The sequence below is a fragment of the Sinocyclocheilus grahami genome, unplaced genomic scaffold, assembly GCF_001515645.1.
Source record: "Sinocyclocheilus grahami isolate Dianchi unplaced genomic scaffold, SAMN03320097.WGS_v1.1 scaffold905.1, whole genome shotgun sequence".
NCBI lineage: Eukaryota > Metazoa > Chordata > Actinopteri > Cypriniformes > Cyprinidae > Sinocyclocheilus > Sinocyclocheilus grahami.
The window spans coordinates 334,968-353,465 of NW_015506084.1; the positions used below are offsets into that span (position 1 = coordinate 334,968).

General features: G+C 36.1%; 1 protein-coding gene across 1 annotated transcript in view; it reads left to right on the plus strand.

Annotated features, from left to right (window-relative positions):
• LOC107564054 (sodium channel subunit beta-4-like) overlaps positions 1 to 12,619 on the plus strand; it is a 27,991-nt gene extending 15,372 nt beyond the window's left edge. The window contains exons 2-5 of the mRNA XM_016249052.1: positions 6,375 to 6,538; positions 6,674 to 6,893; positions 7,012 to 7,141; positions 11,514 to 12,619. Of these exons, the coding sequence (XP_016104538.1) occupies positions 6,375 to 6,538; positions 6,674 to 6,893; positions 7,012 to 7,141; positions 11,514 to 11,607 (608 nt within the window). The 3' untranslated portion in view covers positions 11,608 to 12,619. The remainder of the gene's footprint in view (positions 1 to 6,374; positions 6,539 to 6,673; positions 6,894 to 7,011; positions 7,142 to 11,513) is intronic.
• The last annotated feature ends 5,879 nt before the right edge of the window (positions 12,620 to 18,498 follow it).

Here is an 18,498-nt window from a genome sequence, read left to right on the forward strand (position 1 = left end):
GTTCGGGACGCGGTGGAAGATTCCACTCGAGCCCGACACTCTCAGCGGCACGGGAAAGCATAGCAATCATTTCCGGGTCCGTCTCCGGCACCGCTGATCGCCCAAAGGGCGGCAACGCTGACGGATCTTCATCCCCGGAAAAGTCCGGCTCACCCTCCGATGCTGCAACCGACATCTTTTTTTTATTCATATATTGGTTGGCAGGTCTCATGTTTCTTTGATGATATTGTTTGTTATGTAGCATTGTACATGTAATTCACCACTAGGTGTTTATTAGAGACACTGGCCCCTTATGAAACGGAGAAGAAAACAGTTAATGTACAAGTAAAGTAGTTTCGGCAATAATAAGACCATCTCTTCTTTATTTTATTGCCTACTCTCCAAAAGACACTCCTGAGTTAGATGTCATGGGAATTGTGGTTGTTTGGCTGGTGTGCATGAATTGGTTTCTGGATCTATTCAACTTCCAATTCAATCCAAACAGCCAAGTCGTTGGGTGTTTTCAGACCTGTAGATCCTTTGCTTTGTACTGGAACAGGGATTAATTTGTTACAATGTTGAATTTTCTTCTTGGTTTGGTTCACATTTACAAGGCAACATTGCAAAGCGTACCAAACTGTGTTTATGCAAGTCCTGTCCTCTTATCTGTCAAAGTTCACCTGTTTACATTCCTCTGCGTCATTCATCAAGATGAATTGACAAGTTCGCTTCGCAGGCTTATTGTGGCTTTATAGCTGTCCTGGAACATGCATAAATGTATGAATGTAGCCATCATTCCCTCTCTAATATATCTATCTATATACTGTATATCCTCTTCAAGGAGGTCTCAGTACGCTTGTTTGGTCCGCTTTTGGCGCACATCCGAGTATTCACACCTGCCCAAAATGAACCACACCAAGAGGGACAATGGACTCTAGTGCAATTTAACTTGACTAAATGAGGCAGGTTTGAAAGCACCCAATTATTGAACATAGCAAACATATATCTTTCCTTGTTTCTTAATGCTAGCAAGATAAGCTAACATACAAAGCCAATTAGTAATGTACTAACAATCAGTTTCGATCAGATTGTTAATATGTTGTATTTACAATCTGAACTCTGATTGGATGGTAGATAGGTACTCCTGTTTATGTAATACTCTGGTTGAAAGACGATATTTCCAATACATTCTTAGTTCCTTATGAGGTTAAAGATAGGGGTGTGAATCGTCACTGGTTTCACGATTCGATTACGATTATCTTTTGTTTGTTTTTTTGTTGTACGATGATCAGATGTTTTGTCCTGTTCTGAAAACATAACTGACTGTGTTACATCAATTTCGTATCATAAAAGCATTCGGAGATGCAAGTACATGCAGCTGCGATCGCGCTTCAGGACAACAAACACAAAGCGCACGTGAAAGTCTGTCAGTGCGCGAGTTTCGTGCATCTAATATGTACTGCATTCCAAATGGCATAAATGAAAGCATATCTAAAATAAAACACTGAAATAACGGCAGATGGAAGCACAAGTAAAGCAATGCACACGTGTGTCTGACAGCACGCATATTCTGTGCAACGAAGCCTGCCTCTATTGTCTCTAGCGCACACATGTGCTTGTATTTTCCAAAAAAATATGCCCAGATCTCGAATTTAAAAATAGTGGGCACATTTTTTTAATACTGGAGTAATAAACGTGTATGCGAATGAGGTCAGTAAGCTATAATCGATTACGGTCTATTACTCCATCAATGCAGAATCGTCCACATCCGCATTGCGATGCATCAATGCAATGATTAATTTCAACACCCCTAGTTAGAGGCCATTAAAGGGATAGTTCACCCAAAAATTAAAATTAACCAAAGATGTACTCACCCCCAAGGCATCCTAGGCATGTCTGACATTCCTCTTTCAGACGAACACATTCAGAGTTATATTCGACATTGTCCTTTCTGTCCCAATCTGCATAATTGCAGTGAATGGTGCCCCTGTTTCTGAATCCGAAAAAAAAGTATCCATCCATCATAAAACTACTCCACACGGGGTGTTAATAAAGGCTTTAACAAAAATGTCGATTCTTAAAACTTTATAAACTGTAATGTCCAGCTTCTGGTTGCTCAGGCAGGCGCGTTCACAACAAGGCGGTCGAGCATATGACGTAGGTGTAATGAAAGGCGCAACGTAAGATCCGGGGAGAAGACTGTAGTCTCGCGAGAGTAAGCTCCGGGGAGAAGCAGGTAATCTCGCGAGAACCATTGTCCCTCCAAGTTTTGTTTACGGCACAGGAAACCATGTGAACCACTAAATTGTATCTGTCAATACCCAGGATGTTTAAATAAGTTTGTGACAGGTGTTTTGTTTTGCCTTCTCCTCTGTGCATCCGCGTTCGTCACTCTCTCCCCAGATCTTACGTTGCGCCTTTCGTTACACCTATGTCATTCGCTCGACCGCCTTGATGTGAACGTGCCTGCTTGAGCGACCGGAAGCTGGACATTACAGTTTATAAAGTTTTAAGAATTTACATTTTTCTTAAACTAACGCATCGTTTCGCTTCAGAAGGCCTTTATTAACCCCTTTGCTGTCACCTCCCATTTTCGGCATGGAGACACAAATGACATACACCAAATAAAAAGGTTGCTGCTCATGAGTCTTTCTGACTAGATACATAATCAACATATGTTCACAAAGCTGACACTTCAAAGTTTACTGTTCAAGAATCATAATTACTCAGACTGTTATAATAGATATATTAGCTCAAACATAAAAACTAAAATAAAAATATTATTTTTTAAATGTATAAAAAATATGTTGCTGTGGTAAATGCTTTTAGAAACACAATGAAGCTAAAGCCACAAGTCTACTAATGCTTCACTTCAAATTTCAGGACATAATCTCTAAATCTCTAAAAATGTTCTGAAATATTTTCTAAGATCATGCCATGTGTGATTTTCGAGAAGGATAATACAAGGCAAATAAAATTGATGTATGGCCCCCTGTAAGCTCTCCTGCGTGCTATTGCCTCATGTCTGGCCCGACAAACTGCCCCATTCATGATTCTATTGTTCTCCCTCGAAGAACTTTTCACACCTCCGCCAGGTATGAGACAATATCCTCATTATTCCTTTATCATTATTATTTTGTTTCTATTCAGCCACTATTAGCCTTTATTCTGGCATTACAAGGTTTACCAAGCCACATCACTTCGGTCCCAGTATACATTTTTGCTTACGACCATATGTCAATTATTATGACAAAATACAGTATGGAGAAGAACTACACCTGTTCTGCAGCTGCATTAGAGCTATCTGTAACGGGGCTGACGAGACGTGAGACGTGCGGATCCATGTGCAAGCTTTATTTAAAGCAGAGAGGTCAGAAACACAGGCATGGTTGAACAATGGCAAACAGGTATATGGCGGGCAAGACACAAGAATAATCCTAGGGCTTGCGAAGGTCAACGATCGGCGAACAGAATCAAAAGGGCGAGACTAGAGGGATAAATCCAGGAACACAGGAAAAGGTCCAGGCATGGGCAAACAGAGTCCAAACGGCAAAACTACAGGGCAATCCAAAAACAAAGGCAGCGATATATACACGGGAAAACAGGCAAGGCAAGACTAGACTAAATGAAACTAGGAACTATGAAAAAGACAAAACTAAGACAATAAACAGGCTCTGTATAGAAGCTAACACTAGGAGAGTGGAAAACGCAGAACAATACAAGAGACCAAACAGGACATAAACATGGAATGGGTTGGTAAAGTAGCTAACACTTGGAGAGTGAAAAACGCTAGACAATACTCGGCAGTGAGAGAGAGGAAGTCCATGGCTTATGTAGCATGTCTGATTGGCTTCAGCTGTGTGTGTGTGTGTGTGATCAGTGCTTCAGCTTTGTGCATGTAATCAGTGCAATGGTTGATGGGAAATGCAGTCCAGGGGGATGTGTAACAGTCTGTGTGGTGTGAGAGTCAATGTAATGGGAGAAGGGTGACCTCTGATGGCAAACAGACGGACGTTCATGGACCGGATTCGTGACACTAACATTAGCATCAAGCTACATAAGACAATTTATGAGATTATTAGTACACTTTTACTCAAAACTCACTTTAAACCGCCATCGAGTGTTTGTAATAACTTCCTTTTGCAATTACATGTGGAATTTGGTCGTTTACTGTTGTTAAAATATGCTATTTATAGCCTGTCACTGCAACAATGTTTTATCAAAACAAATATCAAATATCGAAGCTAGAGTCTTTAATCTTTCTACTGCTGCTCATGTAACGGGTATGGATTGGAAAAAACACACAACGCAGATTACACCGGTTACACTCAGTTTGTCCAGATCAAGTAAGAGTGTGATGTTTTAACTTGCTGTTAAAGTGAAATAACAATAATCTAGGGGCATCGCCAATCGTTGACAGCTAAGGGGTTAACACCCCAGAGCCGTGTGGAGTAGTTTTATGATGGATGGATACTTTTTGGGGGGGGATTCAGAAACGGGCACAATTCACTGCAATTATACAGATTGGAACAGACAGGCCAATGTTGAATATAACTCAGAATGTGTTCGTCTGAAAGAGGAATGTCAGACATGCCTAAGATGCCTTGGGGGTGAGTAAATCTTGGACTAATTTTCATTTTTGGTTGAACTATCCCTTTAATAGTCTCTGTTCCATTCCTTCGGTCTGTCAAAAATGCTCTCTTTATGTTAGCAGGAATTTAATTGTGGGGTTTTCAGTGTCTACAGAATAGGCTGGTCACGGACTCAAGTCCTGTTTTGAGAATGTTTTTGTCAGTTCTTTGGTAAAAGAAAAATAGCCGATAAGACCCTGAGCAAAGCAACAAGTGCAATGCAACCAATGACTGCCTCCTCTTTCTATCAGTCTCTCGAGATTTAAACTCCCTTTTATAGCCATGAGTGTTTATTATGTATAAGACAAGGATTACCATGAACTGGATCTGAAACAAAAGCATTCGTATTAAAAATTATGTTTTGCTTTGGTACTATTTACACAAGCAACTGTTACATTTTCAAAACTCTTAGTAGCCTACTATTAATATCACAACAGATCATCAAAAGTGCACCTGCAAACTGTGTGTTTTGCAATTTGTGAACATACAGCATACAAGGGAGAGGAACTGATCAGAGATGTATCAGAAGAAGGGAGACAGATGGCATCAAATACGGCACTTTACATTACATTATGTCATGTGATACTGTATGTAAAGGCATTGTAGAGTCTGCACATTACTATAACTCAGCTTTCATCTGAAAAGTTCAGCTACGGTATAGATTCAGTCATATGGCACAGTGAGGGCATTTACTGCATTGAAATTAAACTCTGTTTTTGCACAAAACCTTGGCCAAGTCATACCTTCGTCGCATCATTTGATAACACACTGGATTAATACTGCTACAAACATTATAACATCATATTTTATATGAGTTATGCAAAGGTAATTTGAAACATGTATCTTGCATTGCTTGCTCTTGAATGAACAATGAAGTACTAAATTGAAAGAAGATCATACTGTTCTGGTGATTAAATTAAATGTTCTCAATATATATTACAATAATCTTATGTTTTGAAACAATGATTATGATAATTATAATGAATGCCTGAGATCAGTTTTTAAAAGAATGACTAACAATTTTACAAGTTGGATTTTTGTACTAAGAGTTTTGAAAATGTACACCTTACATGTGAAAATAGTACCAAAGCCAATAAAAAAAAAACTGTAATATGTAAAAACATAACATACTAAAAAAATACAATTATATAAAATCACATATCTTCTTTAAATAAAATAAATATACAAGTTTGTATATACTGTTTAACATTTTTTTAAGTTTTTGAAAGAGTCTCACAGAGGCTGCAAATATTTGATCAGTAACTGCAAAATATTTAGAAATATTATTACAATGTAAAATAGCTCTTTCTATTTTATTATATTGTGAAATGTAATTTGTTCCTGTGATGTCAAAGCTGAATTTTCAGCATCATTACTCCAGTCTCAGTGCCACATAATCCTTCAGACGTCATTTTAATATGCTGATTTGCTGCTCAAGAAACATTTCTTATTATTACTAATATTGAATACAATTGTGCTTGTACTATAAGATTTTTTTTTCTGGAAACTCTGATGAATTTTATGTTTTAGGATTCTTTAATGAATAGAAACCACATTACACAGGATATTCAGCTATTGCTTGCTCACTGTATTGTGAATACAGAGTATTTGATTATTATACAATTGACAAACTGCTTTATAATGCTTTATAATGTACACACAAATATCCAGAGATGTATTTTGAACCATACTGAGGTCTTTCAATCACTGTTTATTGTTCTTGTTAGGATGATAATCGGTGCTCATCTCTTCCATTTCTCTCAGGCGTGTGGTACGCTCAGGCACTGGAGGTGAATACAGGCAAGGTCAATTTTATAGAAGTGATGAATGGAAGTTCAGTGCTCTTACCCTGCACATACGCCAGCTGCATTGGCATTAAAAACCTTTACTTCAACTGGCAGTTCAAAGACAATGGGACATTGGTTAAGGTGAGATATTCAACTAATTACACAACTAGTAACAACTAGTTTCTCAAGCACAATTATTTTCATGCAGTTCATGCAAAAAAAATGGTGTGGATGAATTGTCCAAATACTCTCTAGTGACACTATCTTTTCCCTCAGCTCTGTGAGGCCATCATCCCAGCAGAAGGAGTAGAACCTAATGTGAAAATCTATCATGAGCGGGTGGAGTTTGTTGGCTCCAGCAAACAGAATAACATCTCCATCTTACTGCATAACGTCACCTTCGAGGACCAGGGAGAGTACATCTGCTTCGCCCGCAACCCCAAGGAGAAGGAACGCAACCATAGTGCAGTTTTCATTCTTTATGTGGTGGATGAATGTGAGTCTCCACTCTCCATTTTACAAAGGGCCTCATTTTAAACAATAGTGTGGTTCTTCCCATTATATTTGGTGTTATACCCACCCAGATCAAACTCAACGTGTGTTTGTCTTCACAGTGAAGGAGGTGGACAACACACTGACCCTCATCATTGTGTCCGTGCTAGGTGGAGTCATAGGTCTGCTCATTCTCATCATGGTAGTGAAAGCTGTAGTCCTCGCCATTCTAAACAAGGTCCAGGAGAAGAAGTAAGTCCGTTTTATCCTGAGCAAAAAACTCTACAGTAATGAGACTGTAGAGCTGAAACAAATGAACACATTTTAACCTGCCCTTTTTTCTAATTAGATGCTTGGTAGATACTTAGCTACTAGATACTAATTGGTCTCTTAGACACATGACACTTTGATGAATGGACAGATGGACGGATGGACAGATAGACACACAGATAGATAGATAGATAGATAGATATAATACTGTACTCTAATTACTTTTACTGCTAAGGCAGTAATGCAATGTGTTACATTTTAAATGTATGTAATTTGATTCCAGTTACTAATTTCAATAAATTACGTTACTTAAGTTACAAATGCAGTGTGAAAGAATATGAAGTTAAAATCATGTTTTGCACGCCAGTATGACCTTTACATCACCGGAGAATGCCAGCTAAAATGCAGATGAGTCCTAAAACATTTAGATTCAATGAAAGATCATATTTCAAAATGTTGCACTCGATTTCAACAATTTTAGTCTGGCATTACAGTTTGGGAAAAGTTCACCTAGTAAATGTGTACAAGTTCATATCACAATAACATTAATATAAGTAAAAATAAATGACTCAGAATGATCCTCCGCTGGATTAAGCTGTGCGTCGCGTCGCGTCGCGTCGCGTCGCGTCGTCTTGTGAGGTCAGGGCTTATTCCTCACAACATGTCTTCTTCAAAAAACGAAAAGTAGCCGAGATGAACTTGATAAATCTTAATGCTTTGTTTACACAGGTGATGTGGGCGTTTACATGGTTTCGCGTCGATGATATCTTAAAGCGCGCAATGTGCGTGGGTGTGACTATCGAAAGCCAAATGGTTCAGAATTTGCGTGCTTTTCACCGCCGTATCAATATTTAAAGTCCCATATTGTACACCTTTCTGGAGTTTTATTTTAGGTTTTGATGTCCTTAAGAATATATATTTGCGGTATAAGTACCAACAATCATCTCAATATATTTTTACAGCTCCTTTCTCAGGAGCTCTGCTGAGAACAGGTCAATTTTGGCCTGTCTAATTAATATTCATGAGCCTCTCTTCTGATTAATTGGCCTGTTGTTTTCTGAGTGATGCACGTCAGCTTTTTACGGCAGTCACAACGGTTCGTGAAAAATCACTGCTACTTTATGCAAGCTTTTTATTGCATTTTACTGTGCAAGACTGACTGTTTTGAAACTTATATGGTAGTTACATAGCACCTAGACCTCAGTTATCATGAAAAAAGCCAGGAGATTTTAGTTTTGACCATATGGGACCTTTAAAACGCCGTTTTCATAACGCGGCCAGGCGTTAAATAAGCGCCGTTAATGATAGTAAGTGCTTAATTCGAGCACTTAGCCTACTATCATTTCAGTTTATGTTATGTTTTTAAAAAGGAAAAAAAAAGTACCCTCAAAAGATATTTTAAAGTCATATAGCTTAATTGAGTTAAATGAGAAAAGCAAAGAATGAGAAAAAGCAAAGAAAATGTACCTTTAAAAATAAATATTTAATTTAGAACTACACCTGCTCTACTTCTTTTTCAGAAGCTGCATCTGAATTGACATTTATTTACAGACTTAAACAGTTTGGTTACCAGCATTCTTCAAAAAAATATTCCTATGTTCCTCAAAAGCAATAAAGACATAAGGTTTGAAACGACATCGGGTTGAGTAAATGTAAATGTAAATAAACAGAATTTAAATTTTTGTGAAACTATCCCCAACTATTTTTTAAACTGAAATGATACTCAAAATATAATATAATAATAATAATAATATTAATTTCTTATTCATTTAACTGTTGTATAAAATCATTTACAAATTTGCACTCATTCGTAACTCATGTGATAACTTTATGAGACAAAAGCTCATTCAGGGGCATTTTTCCCCCTATATCTAGAATTGTAAGGGCTTGCCATTTTCGCGCTCTTGCAAACTGGATGCTCCCGACTTGCCGTAGAGTCCTCGTAGCCATAAGAGGTGTCTCCATGTAGATGAGCAAATAAATCTGCATCTTAAGTGGCGTGTGGCGTTATTCTAACGCGTGGTGGCTAATAGCCTAATGACACTTATCTAACACCTGGCGGCATTATGAAAATGGCGTTATAATATTGATACAGCGGTGAAAAGCACGTGAATTCTGAACCATTTGGCTTTCGATACGTGACCACATTATAGATGAGCTCAGACTAGAAAGACTGTACCTAACGTTGGTTTCGTACGGATTAATTTATCAGAGAATATTTGTTTTCTACATGACTTTTTTTCATGTCATTACATTGTTTAGAGGATTTAAAAAAGTAATAAAAAATAAAATAAAAATTTAATTAAAATGATATTTCATTCATAAGTTATGCTACGTCCTTGGTAGAGGACATCGGGAGCCATACATTTTTTTTAAAATAAATAAAAAGACATGAATGAACATGCATAGGCAAAAACAATATATATATATTTTTTTAATCACCAATACATATTTAGTTTTCAGTTTTAGTTTTAGTTTTAGTTTTTTTTACCAAACTTTGTATAAAGATAATTCTCAACTATGTTATAACAGAATGATTTGATATACCATTTTTCTTCATGCAAAATGTGTCTAAAATGGCCACAAACAGGTTTTCTCATTATATATAATATATCTATAAACTAGATCTAATTTGCATATTAATGTGTTTTTGGGGCAACATGTAATGAAAAAAAAAGCGTAATAATTAGAGTAATAATTGACAAGATTTTCATAATAATATATAATATTTCACAGGAATATTGAAATATAATTTATTTCCCTATTCATTTATTGTGTCTCCCAAAATGTGTAATAAACATGCTTTTTATTCCCAGTGTCCTCATATGAGGACATGTATGAAATCAATGTCCTGTTTCATAACATAAAGTCATATTTTGATTTGAAACCCCATAACATTTTCCTGAGATGTTGATTTATGACACACAGTTTAAAAAATAGTCAGATTTAAATGATAATTACAAAATAAAAAAAAATAAAAAAAATATATATTTTTTTTTTACACAAAAGCACAATATTTAGTTGATATTTTGAGTGTATACAAATAAAAGTAGACCTTCTACAGTTTCAAATAATGTTTTACTCTTATCTGTATAAATATTACGAAACATTTTAAGTTATTTTCACTGTTATCAGGGGAAAAATGCAAGTGATCGTTCAAGTTGATGTTTTTATACTTTTATTTTGTTATTTTAAGTCAATATTAAATTACTAAAATAACTACGAGTTTCACTTTGTAGTGTATTTTTAGGTTTGACAACTTAAAAAAGCAAAGGTAACTTGAAAGTAAAGTAATTAGTAATCTGATTCCTTTTTAAATGCAGTAATCAGTAATGTAATCAATGTACAATTTTAAAGAATAAATTAGCCATTTGTAGTGAATTACTTTTTTTGAGTAAAAAAAGTACCCAACACTGATGATAGACAGATCGATCGATAGATAGATAGATAGATAGATAGATAGATAGATAGATAGGACACATCTGATAGACACAGTTAGAGTTGGATTCAGACTGCAATTATGAATAAACTTGGACGCGGACAAACTCAGGTGGTCTTGGTGAACATGAAAGATTAAAAACATAAGTAACAACATAAAATGAAGAAGAAGAAAAGAACATTACTAAATGTCTTCCACTCAAGCTCAATTGGTTAAAGTCTAGGACTTGACTCGGACTTGACAAGGTGGGCTCGGACCCAACACTACAGACCGACCGACAGACAGATAGCGCATTTTCATTTATAATGGTTTGCCACAGCAGGGAGAAATATGTAGAGTCATCCTCCGTTCTGTAAATGGTGGCATGTGTGCTGCACACTAACAGAAGTGACCCACTAGGGTCCAGTGCTTGTCTGGTGACTTTGACAGTTATAAAACCCTTGTGAGACCAGAGCAAATGCCAATAAATATAAATCTGTCATTTTGAGTAAATGCCAATAACAAGGCATTCTGGATAATGGTGATAGGGGTCATCCCTCTTAGGACAACATGTCCCTATTCCTTCTGTCTGATTCATTGTAACTTAACCTATATTTGAACACTTTAATGGATCATTCTGGAATGTCAACTGTGAAGATAATTTTCTGAAATAGATCAAATATTTTCCTCTATTTTAAAATAATAATTAAGATGTGTACATTCACATCAATGCAATGTCAATATTCAATGTTCACACCATATGACATTTTTAGCGTGATAAAATTGAAGTTTTTTTTTTTTTTTACAACAAGGTACATTTTTACAAACTTGGCACATGGATTTTAAACTAAATTTTTTAAAGTGTCCTTTTTTCTTTCTTTTTTTCATGACCACTCTTATTTGGCAATGTCTGTCTTTTTTTCCTTTTTCTTATAGTAAAGAGTGCCTTGTGAGCTCTTCAGGGAATGACAATACAGAAAACGGCCTCCCGGGATCCAAAGGAGACAGCAAACCGACACCAAAGGCATGAAAAGAGCATCTGTGTGTACATATATGAGCATATGTATACATGCATACATAGTCATAACAGAATGAAAGAAAGTAATAACAATGGACAGTTTTATTCTCTTTATCTCGTGAGAAAAAATGCTACATATAAATATGTGGAAATATATATTTTAGATTGTGCTTGAGGAAAAATACAAAGTGCTGCAGGCTGGATCACACACCCTTTGCTGGTCTTAAAAGTCATAAAAAATATTCAGAAAGCAGATGATGGTAGACGCTTCGGTGTGCTTGCATTCTGTTCTTGTCTGTGAGACACAGCACACACACACTGCCTTCTTCACGAACTGCCATATCCTTTCAATGCTCGACAGCACAAGAGACCCACATAACAAAATGTTTGCGATAAACTTCCAGTGCAACTTTACACATCTTCGCACTGCATTCCAAACGATCCCGAGGTGGAATCTCTCACAAGCGGACAAGTCAGTAGCAAAACAAACACAGAAACGCCTGTGTGTTCCGGAAAATACTTGACAACTTAAACATTAAAAACCAAGGATGCCTCTTCAAATTGGAATATGTTTACCAACAATTCAAGCAGCTAACCTAATCTGATTATTAACCACTCCCACTAATTTTACAAGTGATATTGAGGTCATAAAGAGCAGGATGCGAGTGCACTTGAAGGGCAGAAACACACTCTACGCAATAGCACCCCTTGTGGCAATGCTGATATTACAACACATACATTCTGACATATTTTGTGTGTGAAAATAAGGTTGTGTAGAGTGTTTTTCATGGCTAATGCATTATTTAAAATGAAGTATAAATAAAAGCACTTACCAGAGATGCAGGTAAGGTGTGTATATCCAGCATCCAGCCCAGCACGGTGTATTCTATTTATTTCTTTTTCAGTTTTTTCTGCTTTAGATAAAACACAGGTGCCTGTTAATGCTTTCAAGCTCCACATGCTTCCTGGGAGCCTTCAAATGCTATATAAATAAGTTAATTAAACAATGCTCACATCAAAAAAAGCAAAAAATACAAAAAAAATATATAATAAAATCCCTACAAAATAAACACATTAAAATATAAAGACAATCCCCAGAAACCAACTCCCTGTATAAAATGAATGATCTTCTGATGCTGCTTTCACCAATAACTTTTCCTAATGCATGTGAACAATTTTATACAGTACATCTAGAGTACTATGTATCCCTTTCTCCGAATCATGTTCTCCTGTCTCTTCTCACATGACTGATCAATCTGTGCTTGTCGTATACAATGTCACAGTTCATCTTACGTATCCAACATACAGACATGAAGGGCCACTGTAGTTAACTGGTAATGCTTATCATGACATCCAAACTTCACAGGACACGATATTGTTGCTAACTGCTAATGTTGACATTTAGCATCCAAACTAGCAAGCTAGCAACTTCAGTGTGCTAAACCAGTGGTTCCCAACCCTGGTCCTGGAGGCACCCCAACCCTGCACGTTTTGCATGTCTCAATCAAACACACCTGATTCAGGTCGTCAGCTCATTAGTAGAGACTCCAAGATCTGAAATTGGTGTGTCAGAGAAAGGAGACATGCAAAATGTGCAGTGTTGGGGTGCCTCCAGGACCAAGGTTGGGAACCACTGTACTAAACTGCACCAATCCTCACAGATGCTGTGCTAATACTTATGTTTTCATATCATCGTACAAAGACACAAGACTTCTGTGACAAATTATAATAAATAGTAATACCTCACATGCCTCTCAATGGCTAATTAAAGTGCACATGTTACTAGCATTAGCAAAAACCTCTCAAATCTTCTCATAGATCAGATTAGCTTGATGCTAATTCAAGAAAACACACGAATGGTGGAAAATACTTGTGGGATTGTGTTTGCTAGACGTTCTGGAGCTGCAAAGCGAACTCTGTTTATCAAAACAAGCCAACTTTCCAAATCTATCAGTAGTTATTTAAGATTCAAGTGCCAAACCAGAACTGCAAGTAGAACGGTGGATGATTTACTGTTGCTTCCATCTTGTTTAGTTTGTCTTCCTCTTTCCTTTTGTATCGGAAACCCATTAAATGCACAATGCTCTTACATATCCATATCTGGGTTAAGTATAAAAGTATCGACAAATTCATAACGTGCGATGAATGTCACTTTGCGATTACACCGCAAAAAATAAAAAATGCAATGAAACTCTACTAGTCTTCCGCCATAACCCAAAGATGAATGTACACAGTGGTTGTAGTTATGGCAGAGTTCAGAGGGGTAGTTTCTGGGTCCTTTATTCATAAAGATATACGTAACAGTGTTTTGAATGCTCATTCTATTTGTAAAGCGAAGTACGAACGATGTAGAATTTATAGTTGAAGAAATATGTCGTTGAATAGCTCCAGTGGTGATATTAAGAATAGCGGAACAGGAATATTTTGTCTTTTTGATTGGCTATATCTCTTGTACGTGCACATATTAGCAGTCTTCCAAATCACTTGACTCTCTTTTAGAAATCAGGGGCTTCGGCAATCTCAACTGTTTGGGATTCTTTGACAGAGCGGTATCAAATCCTAGCTTGAAATTCAAGTATTTATTGATGTTTTCATTGAATTCCTTTGAATTGCATCCATAAATGTGTGGTAAAATCAGCCGTGCTTTGGAGAAAGGGTTTGGTGCCGCTCTGTCTGTCAGATGTACAGTAATGTGGTTAGCGTTGAGTGTCCTTACTGTTGCCGAGCTGTTCACATTGCCTCTTTGATTCATGTATGGCAGAATGTTTTACCATGTTATGCTTCTTACAGCTTGTTGCCTTTTGTCATTTGCAGCTAGTGTATTTATGATGAAACGATCACATAAACAAGGAGATTATGTAGATCAGCAATACTGTAAAAAAGGAGCTTTATTAGAGCTTCTTTTTATTATTTAGCTATTTTTCACTGTTAACCTAATTCCTGTTCTGCTTTGCTTATGTATTTCCCCCCCCCTAAATATTTTGCACTTATTTGAATCAGATGTTTATTGATAATGAAATAGTGAGGTGCTTCTCAACCGGTTTTGCTTTGCATTGGACATCAAGTGGCGTAAACCATAATGCTTTCAGAATCATGCAAATGTCTAAATATTTCCATGAACTGGAAACTCCAAGTATAGTATTTAATGCAATTTTGTTCATGGTTTCGAAAGTCACATAATCTGTCTTACTAGAGTGGGAGGTAAAGATTTGCCAAAATGCCACAGAATTCTTTCCATGATCCTATTTTGATAGAATAATGCATTTAGTATTTTTCATTCCGTCTGTGCTGTAAAAAAATTGACCTGCGATCCATTTTTGGTTGGCAGCCAGTTGAGAACCACTGGTTTAATGTGTAGCTAGACGCATAGATATATTGGTCTGGTTGCTTGTGTCTGCTGGAATGGTTAGCTCAGATTAGCCAACTCTGGGCTTGGTTAGTAATGTCTGGGCAGGCGAACCAGACTGGATACTGCAGTGTTGCAGTGTGATCCGCATCTTAAGAGTGCAGCCCTGAGCCATGAATCTGCACACGTCAGACTGTGTTTCTCTCTGGATCTGAAGGGTTATAGCAGGGAAAATTGAAGCGATATGTCTGATTTTTATCATAAAAGCGCAAAATCTTTCAAACCGGCTAACATATTAGTATTATGTTCTTTACACTGAAAGGCTGTATAAATTCAACCTACTTTAATGCATGTTACAACTACTAATTTAAGGTAAATATCTACAGCTGCATTTTGAGGCAGGCTGCTTGATCTTGGTAGACAGAAAATATGAGATATGAAATATAAAATGTGCTTTATATGCACAATTTTTCCTCTCTATTTTGCAGTGAGAATTTGTTCTACTGTACTCACGTGGGATGTCCAAAACCACTTGCACTCTTTTAAAATTATTGTACTATATTCAGTTGAGAGGTTGGCTCTCTCCGATCTGATCCCATTCAGGAACAGATTGACCTTTTGTAAAGTAGACTTACAAAATAATGGATTTCAAAACAACTGGATTTCACTGCCTGGGTGACTCACTCTCACTGCCAAGCCAAGAGAGTGTGAGGACTGCTATGTGCTCCAACACATTCCAAGACGCTCTGTCTCCCTCAAGTGGATTTTAAGACTTCCAACATTTTTAAATAATCAAGGATTCCAGTCACACTGGCAATGTTTGGAATGGCAAATGAGTATACTGCTTACTGCATACTGCGCAGTATATATTGAATACTGTACAATACTGAATAGAACAGTATGCAATATGCTTCACGTTTGTCACATGACTGAAGTAAGTCTTACATTTAATTCAGTAAAAGGAATCAAGTTATCATCTTGGAAATAAAACATATATTTTTCATTTTTAATCCAATTTTATGTTAAATCTAGCAGAAATAATACCAGGAAAATCAATCCCACCGAAAATGGGGGCATGTCATGTTGCGCACATTGCTTTGTGGGGTACAACATTCTACGCCATGTGCTCTGCTGTATACAGAGGTGTTTTAGTATTATTTATGTACTGTTATTTTAATTTGTTAACATTTTGAATTTGCTTTTATTTTATATGTTCTGTTTTCATCAGTGTTGCCAAGTCTTGATTAGCAATTGGGCTGGTTTTGTTTCGCAGATCTGGCAACCCTGGGTTTCCTTTTAATTTTAGATTACGTTGTAACATTGACATTAAATTTTATCTGCTTTTTTCATATTTATTTATTTGTTTGTTTAACTTTATTTCATTTTGTAGTGGTAGTAGTAATTGTTTTAATTAATTCCATTTAACTTAATTTGTTTATTACATTTGAGTGATTTTAGTACTTCAGCTTTCATTTAATTCAGTATTTTTTTCATCTAAGTGTTCCATTTATTATTTATACTTTAGTGCAGCTTTATTTCAATTGCCAATATCCATTTTTTTATTGTAATATAACAATTATAAAATTATAAAAAAACATGCTATATATCAAACATGTGACCAAATGTAATAGGAATTGTTGAAAATCACATATTGCATACTGCAAAAATAGCACTAGTAGTATGCTAGAATGCTAATCCAAACCTAGCCATTGTATAAGGACAAATGTAAAGTTTTAACGTTTGTATTTTACAGGTGTGCACAAGTGTTCTTTGTGCACCACATAGTCTAGACAAATGTAGAAGATTTTATTCCTATACGTAAACCAAGACAACAGCCTAAATATACAACTATCTAAGCTACTTAAACACAAGCCCTGCTGTACCACCCATCAGTGCACCCAGGAGAACTCTCCTTTCATTTGAACTCCCTCTTCTGTACATTTATAAAGGAACCGGCTAAATAATAAGCAAAAAAAGTCTGAATGGATAGCATTTGAATGCTAGTTTTGTGAGCATTGGCTCTGACTGAGCACTTTAAACACTTACAGACAAAAAAAAGAACATTAAAAAACATGTATGTACAGCTTCCATTTGTACCAACATCTGTAATAATCCCTTGTCATAACTATGCACCTCAGTAGACTTCTCTGGATTGTAAAGAATACACTAATAAACTAATGAATATATCACTATGCGAAATAAAGGTTTGCAAAAAAATATTACTAGTTGTGTTTGTTTGCTGGTTGTGGAGTCATTGACCAAACTTGCTGTTTACCACTCTTCACTTTAATATAATGAATTTGACATGACAAACACAAATCTGTACAATATTTACAAAGAAATATCCTTTACTTTCACAAGTAGGGTGAATTCCGATAAAATGGGCGACTTTTTTTTTTTTGACACTGAGCTGACTGTCAACAAAGCCCTAATTACCTGAATCCACCCTAAATCAAAAACCAACATTCATAAGTTAAACAAGTTGAAAGACATTCATAAGAAAAACAGGTTGAATGATGGATCTTAGCTTTGTGTGCAGTTTAAATATGTTTTCTGAACAAATATCACGAGCCAAATGAGTCTAAATGTAACTCATTTAGAATTGAATACTAACCCACAAAGGGAAATATGTGACGTTCATGTACACACAGTAGTTAAATACAGGTGTCAGTCTTCTTTTGAGCGCTTAATTCCAGTCTGTATAAAAAGAATTGGCCTCTGTAACTGATGTCATAAATTGTCATTACATATTTCATATTATATGTATGATTTGTTAAGCGTTTCAAAGACACCATTGTATTTTGGCAGAGTAAATGAGCACTGGCTTTAATTCAAGATTATAACATGGCACCCAATATAAGTCATCTGACCTCACAATAGTACAAGTATACACATATTAAAAAAAGAAAAAAACAGCACCCTCTTGTGGCTGTTGTCTCAACGTGCATTTGACGTCACTTTGATTTAAAGGGACAGTTCATCTTTTTTTTATTATTATTATTTATTCATCCTCACAACGGAAGAAATGTAGCAGAATGTCCAAGCTGCTCTTCTCCAAACATTAAACGCAAATGGCATGATATCAACTTTAAATTGTAGTGTGTTCCAGACACATAGCTATCATATGACTTCAGAAGTCTTGAGTTATATGTGTGTCTATTTTGGAACTTGATTGATCCTGGAACTCTTAAAAATAAAGGTTCTTACTTGGCATCTATAATTCCAAGACGAAACCTTTAGCATCCATGGAATCTTTCCATTGCAAAAAAAAAAATTAAAATAAATAAATTAAAAATGCTCTTTGGAATATTAAAATGTTCTTCATATGAAGAAAACAATTGTCCTTTTAAGAACTGTTCACCGAAAGGTTCTTTAGGGAACCAAAACTAATTATTGTATAGCATAACTGTGATAAATTTAGTGATAAATTCCCATTTGGAACCTTTTTTTCTAAGAATTCTGCAACTTGAACATTCTACAAAACATCTTATTTTGTTTTCCCCAGAAGCAAGAATGTCTTACTGACTCAGAGCAATGAGGGTGAGTGAATAATGACA